At 43.7% G+C, this 12,268-nt stretch overlaps 1 protein-coding gene across 2 annotated transcripts in view; it reads right to left on the reverse strand.

Annotated features, from left to right (window-relative positions):
• PTPMT1 (protein tyrosine phosphatase mitochondrial 1) overlaps positions 1-644 on the reverse strand; it is a 10,334-nt gene extending 9,690 nt beyond the window's left edge. The window contains exon 1 of one of the 2 annotated variants that reach the window (XM_029915790.1): positions 47-582. In XM_029915790.1, coding sequence (XP_029771650.1) covers positions 47-442 — 396 coding nt within the window. In that variant the 5' untranslated portion in view covers positions 443-582. Of the gene's footprint in view, positions 1-46 lie in introns of both variants that reach the window. The other variant, XM_029915791.1, reaches the window with a different exon arrangement.
• Positions 645-12,268: the final 11,624 nt, after the last annotated feature.

Genomic DNA, 12,268 nt, shown 5'->3' on the forward strand with positions numbered 1-12,268 from the left:
CCGGCTCCCAGGCCCGGCGGCGGCCGGGCCTCCCGTCCCGGCTCACCCGGCGCGTCATGCTCCGCAGCGGCAGCGCGCCCAGCAGCACCGTGGGGTCGATGCGGTGGTACCAGTCGCGGTGCGCCCGGCCCGGCACCTTCCCGCGGAACACGGTGTACAGCAGCGTGGGATAGAAGAGCACCCGGGCCAGGCCGGCCTCCAGCAACGTGCCGGCCGCCATCCCTCCCCGCACGGCCTGGCAAGAAGGCGACCTGTCCACGGCCGGGCTCGCGGTGGGCGGCCGCGAGGAGAGCCCCCAGGGCGACGAGGACGAGGGCGGAGCGTCGTCCGCCGCCTCCTGCGAAGGCGACGCGGTCGGCGTGGGCGCCCTGGACGCGGAGACTTCGGGCCTGGCCTCTGGGTGTCCCGCGGGAGAGCCCGGGGCCCCTGGGCCCTGCGCCATGGCTCCGGAGGAGGGGCCGCCGGCCTGGGGGAGGGACCAGGGTTTCCTGGCCGGCCAGTGGGACCCCGGCCGTGGGAGGACGCGTCTTGGGCCCGAGGCCTGCGACTCCACCGCTGGTGAAACACGGACCGTCCCCGGTGGCCGGTGGTCCCCCTTCCCGAGGGAGGGGGCTGGGACCCCAGGCGAGGGGAGCTCTGCCCCTCCGCGTGTGCGACCGTGCCGCGGGCGGAGGAAGGGCGGGCCCTGGCCACTCTTCCCAATCCTGGGCCAGACGGAAGGGGCTGCGACCCCAGGTAAGGGTGAGACCAGACCGGGAGGAGACTGTGGTAGGGGGCTGAAGGGGAGAGTGGAAGAAGAGGCTTTGGACTTTTAGGCGGGGGAGCTACCATGGTCGAGGGGGCTTAGAAGAGCACCTGGGTTGATATGGCCCTTCCCCCATCCTCCACCCTCCCGATCGGCCTCAACCCGTTGCTCCCTCCTGCCCAAACCGCAGTGTGTATGCGTGTATATGTATACAGAAAAAATACATAAACATAATATCTGCAATAAAATTTGAAAATATATTAAAATATTGTGGTAAGCTTGTATGTAAAAACTGCAAACTTCAGAGGTAAGAGGAATGGTTCTAATGCTGGTTTATTTACATTTCAATGGAATATGGCACTGATGCGTTTTAATAACGTTTCTTTGCTCCTTGTAAAAATGATGCATATTCGGGGAGTCTGTCTGGCTTAGTGGAGTGTGAGACTCTTGATCTCGAGTCTGAATTCGAGTCCCACTTTAGGGGTAGAATCTACTTTTTAAAAAATTAAAGAATAATATATACTCACAACAACAGGGAAATACAAGGAAGTCTAATTTATTTTAACTACCTATAATTCCACTACCTCAAATACATGTTTTCTTCAAATTGTCTATGTGTATCACTAGGAAAAAACTTTTTTGTAACAGCTTTGCTGAGATATAATTCGTATACGACTTACCCGTTTATAGTGTACAATTCACTGGTTTTTAGTATATTCACAGAGTTGTGCAATCATCACCACAGTCAATTTTAGAACATATTCATTATTACCCCCCAAAATCCCATATTCCCCGACCTCCCCAGCCTTAGGTAACTCCTGATATCCGTTCTATCTTATAGATTTGCCTCTTCTGGACATCTCAAATAAACGGACTCCTACGATGTGTGTCCTTTGTGTCTGGCTTCTCTCAGCATACTGTTTTCACGATTCATCCCTGCTGTAGCAGGCTCAGTACTGTATTTATTGCTGGTAATATTCCATCATATGTATGTACCACGTTTTGTTTCCTCATTTGTTAGTAGACAGACATTAGACTGTTTCCACTTTTTGGTCATTTTGAATAACGCTGCTATGAACAGGTTTTTGTGTGGACATACGTTTTCATTTCTCTGGAATATCTACCTACGAGTAGAATTGTTGGTCATATGATAACACTGTGTGGTGTATGTATACCATTTTTAAAAAATCGTTGTGGGGCGCCTGGGTGGCTCATTTGGTTGAGTCTGACTTCTACTCAGGTCATGATCTCACGGTTCATGGGTTCCAGCCCCGTGTCAGGCTCTGTGCTGACCTCTCTGAGCCTGGAGCCTGCTTCAGATTCTGTTTCCTTCTCTCTATGCCCTTCCCCCACTCGTACTCTATCTCTCTCTCAAAAAATGAAATAAACATAAAAAAATTTAGGAACATGTTTAAAAAAATAATTGTAATCTTGTTGATAAAATTTTATATCAGAATTTTTTTAATGAAATGTACCATAAGCATTTACCGGATTATTACACTGTCATTACCATTTAGAATGAACCTAATTACTATACCGTGTGATCATTCTATTATTGGACATTCAGGGTATTTCCAAATATTTTTTTATAATTCCAGCATGGATTTGTTTCTATATTTCTATATTTTCCATACTTAGAATTACTATATTAGCAGGGCACCTGGGTGGCCACTCAATACTGGTGGAGTGGCCAACTCTTGGTTACAGCTCAGGTCATAACCTTGTGTTTCATGGATTCAAGCCCTGCATCAGGCTCCACGCAGACAGTCCAGAGCCTGCTTAAGATTCTCTCTCTCTCTCTCTCTGCCTCTCCCCTGCTTGCTTGCTTGCTTTCACTCTCTCAAAATAAATAAGCTTTAAAAAATTGTTAGGATAGGTTCCTAAAGTGGAATTACTATTTCAAAGGATCGTTAATTTTTGCTTTATATAAAGTACATAGCCTAAGCAGTTCCATCCTTACCCTGAAACCTACTCATCAGAAATGGAGATTTTTATACACATATTTTCCAACATTTTGTAATGAACGTTTCATGATAAAAACTGAAATGTAATGAACGTTTCATGATAAAAACTGAAAAATGAATAAATTGAGCAGGAAAAACCCGTATAACCACCATCTAAATTCAACAATTAACACTTTGTCTTATCACATATTCCATTAATCTGTTCTATTTTTTTGTAAGATTTTATTTTTTAAAGTTTTTATTTATTTATTTTGAGAGAGTCACAGAGTGAGAGAGAGAATCCCAAGCAGGCCCTTTGCTAGCAGCCCAGAGCAGTGCCAGCCTGCTTGGGATTCTCTCTCTCCCTTTCTCTCTGCCCCTCCACCACTTGCACACATACTCACGTGCTCGCTCGCTCTCTCTCTCTCTCTCTCTCTCTCTCTCTCAATAAATAAACTTAAAGTGGAAGGAGTGATAGAAACTCAGCATTTTGCAATCCCTCGTAAAATAATTGATCCTGTCAATGGTCGTCAATGGACAAAAACAGATGAAACGCTGATCAGAAACTTTACCTGGAGGGATCAGGCTCTTGCCTCAGGAACCGCTCACTGATTGATCCCTACATTGCTAAAGGCAGGACGACCTGACGTCATACATCTCCAGATGCCTCCAGATGTCCACAGCCTCAGCCTCAACCCATTTGAACCTGAATTTAAACGGGCCTTAAGAGCTGACTTTTCTTTATATATATATATGTGTGTGTTTTTTTTTAAAGTTTACTCATTTTATTTCGAGAGAGAGTGTATAAACATGGGAGGGGCAGAAAGAGAGGCAGAGAGAGAAAATCTCAAAAGTGGGCTCTGCACTAACAGCACAGAGCCCGATGTGGGGCTCCAACTGAAATCAAGAAAGAGTCCGACGCTTTGACTGACTGAGTCACCCAGCTGCCCCTCTTTTTTTTTTTAATGACAGCTCTTTATTTTTATTCTAATTTCACTAACTACTTAATAGATTGAATATCTTTTATTTTTATACACAAGTCTATGTAAGAAGTTTTTTTTAACTGATTTTTTTTTCATTTTTTTATGTGCATTTATATACTATTTTGTACTTCGTAGTTTAATCATATGTACACACACTTTGGCTTATGTTGTTTATGTAGTGAAACCAAAATCTTTTCTTCATGCCCCCCCTTTTTTAAAAATTTTTAATTCCATTGTAGTTAACATATAGTATTTTAAGGAGCTAACTTTCATTTACAGCAAGTGTAGGTGATAGATAAATGTCATCACTTGGAACAGCAGACAAATCCAGAGCATAGATTTTCTACAGGAGCAGTTGAGTTTGCTTCTGCAAGGCAAAAACACGGGGGGGGGGGGGGAATGGGAGGTCAACTGCCTCGGATCCCAGGAGTCCTAGAGACATGGCAATTGAAGGTAATGTGTAGATAGTCTGGATCCTAACTGAAATGAATCAGCTATTAAAAAACATGGTTTTGGGGACGCCTGGTGGGCTCCAAACAGCGTGCTACTCTTGCTGGTGAGTTTGAGCCCCACGTTCGGTATATAGATTACTTAAGTTTTTAAATTTTAATTTTCTTTCTCTTTTTCTTTTTCTTTTTTTTTTTTTTACAAAAAAATGTTCATTTTTGAGAGATAGAGAGCAAGCAGGGGAAGGGCAGAGAGAAGGAGAACAGAGGATCCAACAGGCTCTGCACCGACACCAGCAAGCCCGATGTGGGGCTCGAACTCACAGACCACAAGATCATAACCTGAGCCAAAGTTGGACACTCAACCCACTGAGCCACTCAGGAACCGCAGGGGTATAGATTACTTAAATAAAAATAAAGCTTTTTTTAAAAGTCATGTTTTGGAAATAATTAGAGACCTTTGATTATGGATGGAGATAATACCAAGGAATTATTGTTCATTTTGTTAATTTGGTCATGGCATTGTTGCTGTGTAAGAAAATTTATTTATTACATGCTTACTAGGGTATGTAGACTTACATGACATTTATGGATTTGCATCAAAATACTGTACCAAGAAGAAAACCAGATTAGACAAATATGGCAAAACATAAATCATTATTTAATCCAAGTTATGTTTTATGGGGACTCATTATGTCCTTCTTCTTAATTTTTAAAAATATTTTGGGGTGCCTGGGTGGCTCAGTCGGTTGAGAGTCCGGCTTCAGCTCAGGTCATGATCTCACAGTTCGTGGGTTCGAGCACCGCATGGGGCTCTCTGTTGACAGCTCGGAGCCTGGAGCATGCATCCGATTCTGTGCGTCCCTCTCTCTCTGCCCCTCCCCTGCTCATGATCTGTCTCTGTCTCTCAAAATAAATAAATGTTAAAAAATTTTTTAAAATGTTTCATAATAGAAATTAAAAAACAATATATATATGTAAAAACAATACATATATTGTTACATGTGGGCATACACGTAAGTGTATGCTTAATAAAATTGTTAATACAGCAACTAGTCTTTCATGACTTTTTCAATAAAGTTTCAACCACACAAGGGGCACCTAGATGACTCAATCTGTTAATTATCCCACTTCTGCTCAGGTCATGATCTCGCAGTTCACAAGTTTAGCCCTGCGTCGGGCTCTGTGCTGACAGCTCAGAGCTGGGAGCCTGCTTCGGATTCTGTGTCTCCCTCTCCCTCTGACCCTCCTTGCTCACACTCTGTCTCTGTCTCTCTCTCTCTCTCAAGAGTAAACAATAATTTTTAAAATAAATAAATAAAAAGGTTCTATCACATTGTGTGTAGATATTGTTCATTATTTTTTACTACTCTAGTAATAATAATCCCTTATATGATTATACCATCATTTATTTACCATTCTCCTGTGTTGGAAACAGGTTGGTTTCCATTTTACTGATGAAGTGGTTTCAGTTTTTTTCTTTTAATAAAGTTTATTTATTTATTTTGAGAGAGAGAGCGAGAGAGAGCTTGTGCCTATGAGGAACAGAGAGGGAGAGTTTCCAAGGCAGGCTCTGTGCTGTCAGCATGAAGTCAAACTCAGGGCTCAATCCCACTTGAAGGAAACTAAGAACCAGACTCTCAACCAACAGAAGAGGGGCCCTGGCTTCAGGTTTGTTTTTTTTTTTAAACAAGGAGTTTAGGGGCACTTGAGTGACTCAGTTGATTGAACGTCTAACTTCGGCTCAGGTCATGATTTTGAGGTTCACAAGTCCAAGCCCCATGTCAGTTTCTGTGCTGACAGCTCAGAGCCTGGAGTCTGCTTCAGATTCTGTGTCTCCCTCTCTCTCTGCCCCTCCCTCCTCCTCTCTCTCTCTCTCTCTCTCTCTCTCTCTCAAAAATAAATAAAACATTAAAAAATCTTTTTAATAAACAAGGAGTTTAGTGTGTTTTTTGTATGTTTTTTGTTTTTGCAAACATTTTATTGTCATTCCCTCTATCCTTGTTTTGCTTTATAGTTTCTGATTATAATAGTACTTCAAAATTATATATAAAAAGTGAGAGTTTCCTGTAGTTTTAACCTCTGGAGAAAATTACTATTTCAGTTAGATGCATATTCCCCCCCAGGGATTTTTGTTTTTCTTTTTAGAGACTGACTGTCCACCAAAATTCTTTGTCTACCTCTCTCACAATATCTGAACTGTCATGTGCTCAATATCCCTCAAGGTAAGAAGTGATACAGGACTCAGTGCCTCCAGTGGAGTGTGAGAGGAGGTGATGTGTGCCAGCATGAGGAGCAGCAGGGCCTGGTCCGTAACTCCTCCAGCTGTTTTTCTCCTCTCGTGGGCTGGAGTCGTGTTGAGGACGGCTGGAATCATCCCGGCAGGAACGAGTTCTATGCAGCAGAGTCTCCGTTAACCTGGGTCCCTAAATAATTACTCCAAGGAGAAGCCACCTCTCTTTAACCTTCCACCGACTGCGAACATCTTCCCTAATCTGTTGAGGGAGAGGGGAATAAGCTTCTATTTTGTTTTGGCTACTTACTTGAGGTCTAATTGTGATAGCGGTCTGACTTATCCTAGCTAATATATGTGCATTAGTCAGTTGTAATGTGAAAACCAAATCTTTTCTTTTGAGAGAGAGAGGGCACAGGTGAGCAGGGGAGAGGGGCAGAGGGAGAGATAGAGAGAATCTTAAGCAAGCTTGAGCCCCACGAGGGGCTTGATCCCATGACCCTGGGATCATGATCTGAGCCGAAATTAAGAGTTGGATGCTCCACTGACTGAGCCACCCAGGCTCCCTTCAAATCTTTTTAAAAATTTTATCAAAATATACGTGCTATAAAATATGCAATCCTAACCATTTAGGTTATAAAAATTGTTTTAATGTTTATTCATTTTTGAGAGAGACAGACAGAGCACGAGCTGGGGAGGGGCAGAGAGAGGGAGACACAGAGTCCGAAGCAGGCTCCAGTCTCAGTCTCTGAGCAGTCAGCATAGAGCATGATGTGGGGCCCGAATTCGTTAACCATGAGCAAAAGCCGGACGTCTGGCCAACTGAGCCACCCAGGTGCCCTGAAACCATTTTTAAGTATACCGTTCATTGGCATGAAGTACATTGACATTGTTGTGCAACCATCACTGAAGTATATCTCTAAAACTTTTTTCATCTTCCCAGACTGCAACTCTGTGCCTATAAAACAGCTCCCCAGGGGCGTCTGGCTGGTTCCGTCCTTAGAGTTACTCTTGATCTTGGGGTGGTGAGTTCAAGCCCCACCTTGGACATAGAGATTATTAAAAAGTAATTTAACTAAAAACTAAAAAATTCCCCATAGCACCCTCCTTCCAGCCTCTGGCAGCCACCATTCTACTTTTTTTTTCTTCCTCCTCTCTCTCTTTCTCAAGTTTAATTATTTATTTTGGGGGAGAGAGAGAGTGTGTGTATGTTCGCAGGAGAAAGCAGGAGCAAAAGCGGGGGGGGGTGCAAAGATCAACATACAGTGTTCTATTGATTTCAAGTGTACAATACAATTATTAAACAATTCTATACAATATAATACTTGGTGCTGGTCATAAGTGGTACTATTTTTTGCTAAGGTTTAATTTTCTGGTGGGGGCGCCTGGGTGACTCAGTCGGTTGGGCATCCTACTTCGGCTCAGGTCATGATCTTGAGGTTTGTGGGTTTGAGCCTCGCATGAGGTTTGTGTTGACAGTTTAAAGCCTGGAGCCTGCTTTGGATTCTGTGTCTCCCTTTCTGCTCCTCCCCTGGTCTCTTTCTCTCTCTCTCTCAGAAATAAATAAACATAAAAAATTTTTAAAGATTTTTTTTGTAATGGTTGTTTTAGAGAGAGAGACAGAGTGCAAACTGAGGAGGGGCAGAGAAAGAGGGAGACACAGAATCCAAAGCAGGCTCCAGGCTCCAGACTCCAGGCTCTGGGCTCTGGGCTGTCAGCACAGAGCCCAACATGGGGCTAGAACTCACAGACCAGATCACAACCTGAGCTGAAGTCAGATGCTTAACTGACTGAGCCACCCAGGCGCCTAAGATTTATTTTTACATAATCTCTATATCCTATTTGGGGCTCGAACTCATAACTCTAAAATGAATAGTTGCATATTCCTCTGACTGAACCATCCAGGCACCCTTTGATGCCCAATTCTTAACTAGTTTGGGCAACACAGATAATCTACTGACTCATATAACAAACCTCAGAAAGGGGAACTGAGCAAACAACAGCAGACACTAGGGGATCCAGGGATGCAAATGCCGTCAGGACTCTTTGTCTCTCTCTATCCTTCCCAGGCCCACATGTCCCCATACTTACCTCCTACCAGAAACGACCTCCTTTCCCTTAGCTGTTAACAACATGGAATAATTGAATATATATGCATATTTCTTTAAAACATAATTGGGGAACACCTGGGTAGCTAGTTGCTTAAGCATCTGACGTTGGCTCTCACAGTTCCTAAGTTCTAGCCCGGAATAGGGCCCTCAGAGCCCATGTCAGATCCATGTTCCCCTCTCCCTCTGCCCCTCCCCCACCTCAAAAATAAATAAACATTAAAAAGAGATAAATGGGGATTTTATAACTTACTTCTTAGCAGTTAATCGTGTCTTTTTTTTTTTTTTTTGAGATTTATTTATTTTTGAGAGAGAGAGAGAGTGAGCCCCTGATGCAGGGCTCAAACTCAAGAATCTCAAGGCCATGACATGAGTGGATATCAAGAGTCAGATGCTTAACAGCCTGAGCCACCCAGATACCCCTTAGTTGTGTATTTATAACATCTTTCCATGTCAGTCTCTGTGTGTGTGTGTGTGTGTATACATATATATATATATATTTTTTTTTTTGAGATTTTAAGTAATCCCTACACCCAACCTGGAGCTCTGATTCACAATCCAGAGATCTCAAGAGTCACAGGTTTCACTGGACTGAGCCAGCCAGGTGCCCCTTTATATATATATATATTTTTTTTTTCAAATAGCTTTTGATATACCAATGTTTAATTATACCATCATTTTGTTTTCATTTCTCAATGTTATAATCTGAATAGTTATAGAATATTTACTTTAAAAACGGCATGTTAGGGGTGCCTGGGTGGCATAGTCAGTTGAGTATCTGACTTCAGCTCAGGTCACTATCTCACATCCTGTGAATTTGGCCCCACACTGGGCTCTGTGCTGATAGGCTGGAGTCTGCTCTGGATTCTGTATCTCCCTCTCTCTCTCTGCCCCTCCCCTGCTCAGGCTCTAGCTCTCTTTCTCAAAATTAAATAAACATTAAAAAATTTAGCATTTTAGGGTTACCTGGCTGGCTCAGTTGGAAGAGCATGTGTGTTCGGGCCTCATGCTGGGTGTAGAGAGTCCTTAAATGAATAAATAAAAACTTAAAACAACTTTTAAAAACCTAGCATAATTTATATTATATACATGTAAATACAAGATAGATAGGAATGATTTAAACTAAAAGCTCCAACGTGCATTGTTTCAGGTAGATGTTATTGTTATCTATATCTTCATTCCATTCATTTAGTCACTTCAAGTAACTTCAAGTTTATAAATTTACAATGAGGTATAGAGCCCAACCAGGATGAGACAGAACATTTCCCAAGTTAGAAGGGGACTGTATGGCTCCTCAGTAATGTCTCCTGTAGATTTCATTCTTCTTTTTTTTTTTTTAATTTGAGAGAGAGAGAGAAAGAGAGAAAGTAGGGGAGAGGGGTAGAGGAACAATCTTGCTTAAGCAGGCTCCATGCAGAGCATGGAGCTTGACGAGGAGCTTGACCCCACGACCCTGGGATCATGATTGAGTCAAAATCAGGAGTGGACCAGTCAACCAAGTGAGCCCCTCAGGCTCCCCAGTGATGTCTTCCTGTAGAGCACCAGTGCTCCATTGTACCATTAAGGTTTTCTTCCCAGTACTTGAATGTGACCTTTCGAGCCCCTGGTTGTTGCTGGTTTTGTCTCCTTATTCTAACAGCATGCCACTCTGTTGCTTAGGACCTTGACCCAAGATCCCTGGCCCCTCTCCTGTAGGCCCCTTCCAGGGGCCTATGTGCATGTGAGATTCAGGATAACTGACCAGTCGGAAGGTTGGGGAAATTTGCTTAAAGGAAGAACTTCAGGGGCTCCTGGGTGGCTCAAATCAGTTAAGCATCAAACTTCATGATCTCATATTTCGTGGGGTCGAGCCCCATGTAGAGCCTGGTTCAGATTCTGTGTCTCCCTCTTTATCTCTGCCCATTACCCTCTCATGCTCTGTCTCTCTCTCTCTCTCTGTCTCAAAAATAATAAACATTAAAAAAATTAAAAAGGAGGAAGCTTCGTTCCAGCATAAACTGTCCTGAATCCTACTGCAAAACTGTTTTCTTTCTGGGGATGGTGAATCCTAGATCATGGCCAACAAGCAGATGTTCAAAATGGCTTTGTCTGAGACTTTATCCCCAAGAGGGAGCCATCTGGTCACTTGCTTTTTATCCCCTTTCTAATAGCTGCTCCATCTCCTCAAGGGCTGTTGTAAAAATCATCTTCTTGGCTGTTACTGAAAGCCTGCTGATCTCGGGACCAGGCCCTCTCTTATTCTTTCATCTTCAACTCTATGTTTAAGGTCTGGAACTCCTCCGTCTGGTTTTTTGTTTTGTTTTGGTTTTGGCTATTTCTTTATGAAGACACAGCTCATCTTGCAATCTTTCTACCAGCAATGCGGAGCCCATGTGATCCCTGTGATGCCAGGGTCTCACCGCCTAAACCTGGGTTGAGGCCTTTGCCCAACTGCTGCCCTGAAACACCTCCAGTGGTTCCACTATTGGGTCAGGCCCTTCAGTTCTTCCCTGATTTTCAGTGGACTTCTGGTGCAAGTGCTTGGTGATGGTCTCTAGGAGCTGGTTCTTCTTTTTTTTTTAAATATATATTTTGTTTAATTTTTTAATGTTTATTTATTTTTGAGAGAGAGAGCAGGGAGAGGGAGACAGATGATTCGAAGTGGGTTCTGCACTGACAGCAGAAAGCCCGCTGCAGGGCTTGAACTCATGAACCGTGAGAGCATGATGCCAGCCAAAGTCGGATGCTTAGCGGACTGAGCCATCCAGGCGCTGCGGGAGCTCGTTCTCACCCTCTCCTTCTGCTTACTCAGTGGTTTGCGGCTCTTCCAGATGTTTCTTTGGATGGCAGTGTCTGCAGCTCCATCTGCCCATTCTCTCGTCTCCGGTTGATGATTTCTGTACCATCATACTTGGAACCTCTTTAACGAAGAAGTCTGGAAACATACACTTCTTTGGACTTACCAGGTAATAGGTCCTAGAAGTGGTTCAGATTTAGGAGGGGGGGTTGCTGCTGAGCACTGAGGGGGCTGCAGAGTATACACTACCTTAGCAGGGAAGGGCGTTCTAAGGAGGCCACACTGGCAGTGCCCCAAGTGCTTGCTGCTCCTGCCCGCCACCCCGGTTGCTCTGGTTCAAATGACACTATTGGTACCATCATTTCTATAACCATTTCAGTATTGATGGATAGGGAACCCAACTGGGTAGGTCTTTTATTATTTTTTTAATGTTTATTTATTTTTGAGAGAGAGACAGAGCATGGGGTGGGAGGGGCAGAGAGAGGGAGACAAAGAATCTGAAGCAGGCTCCAGGCTTTGAGCCGTCAGCACAGAGCCCAACACGGGGCTCAAATTCACGAACCATGAGATCATGACCCGAGCTGAAGTCAGACACTTAACTGACTGAGCCACCCAGGTGCCCCATTTTTTTTTAACCAGTAACAAATACAGTCAGTTCCATGAGGGCAGAGACCTTATCTATTTTATTCATGCCTCGAACCCCATTGTCTAGGCCAGTGACATAGTTGGCATTCAATAAATACTAGTTGGCTGAATCAAAGAATTCTGTAGAAAATGCCCTTGTGTATGCTTTGCTCACTAATGTTGCTTAAGGAAACATTCCTAGAAATACAATGGAGATTGTATTTATTTTTATTTTTTTAATGTTTTTATTTATTTTTGAGAGAGAGAGAGAGAGAGAGAGAGAGCACAAGCAGGAAAGAGGCAGAGATAGAAGGAGACACAGAATGTGAAGCAGTCTCTAGACTCTGAGCTGTCAGCACAGAGCCCAACCTGGGGCTCGAACCCATGAACCTCGAGATCATGACCTGAGC

The sequence above is a fragment of the Suricata suricatta genome, chromosome 11, assembly GCF_006229205.1.
Source record: "Suricata suricatta isolate VVHF042 chromosome 11, meerkat_22Aug2017_6uvM2_HiC, whole genome shotgun sequence".
NCBI lineage: Eukaryota > Metazoa > Chordata > Mammalia > Carnivora > Herpestidae > Suricata > Suricata suricatta.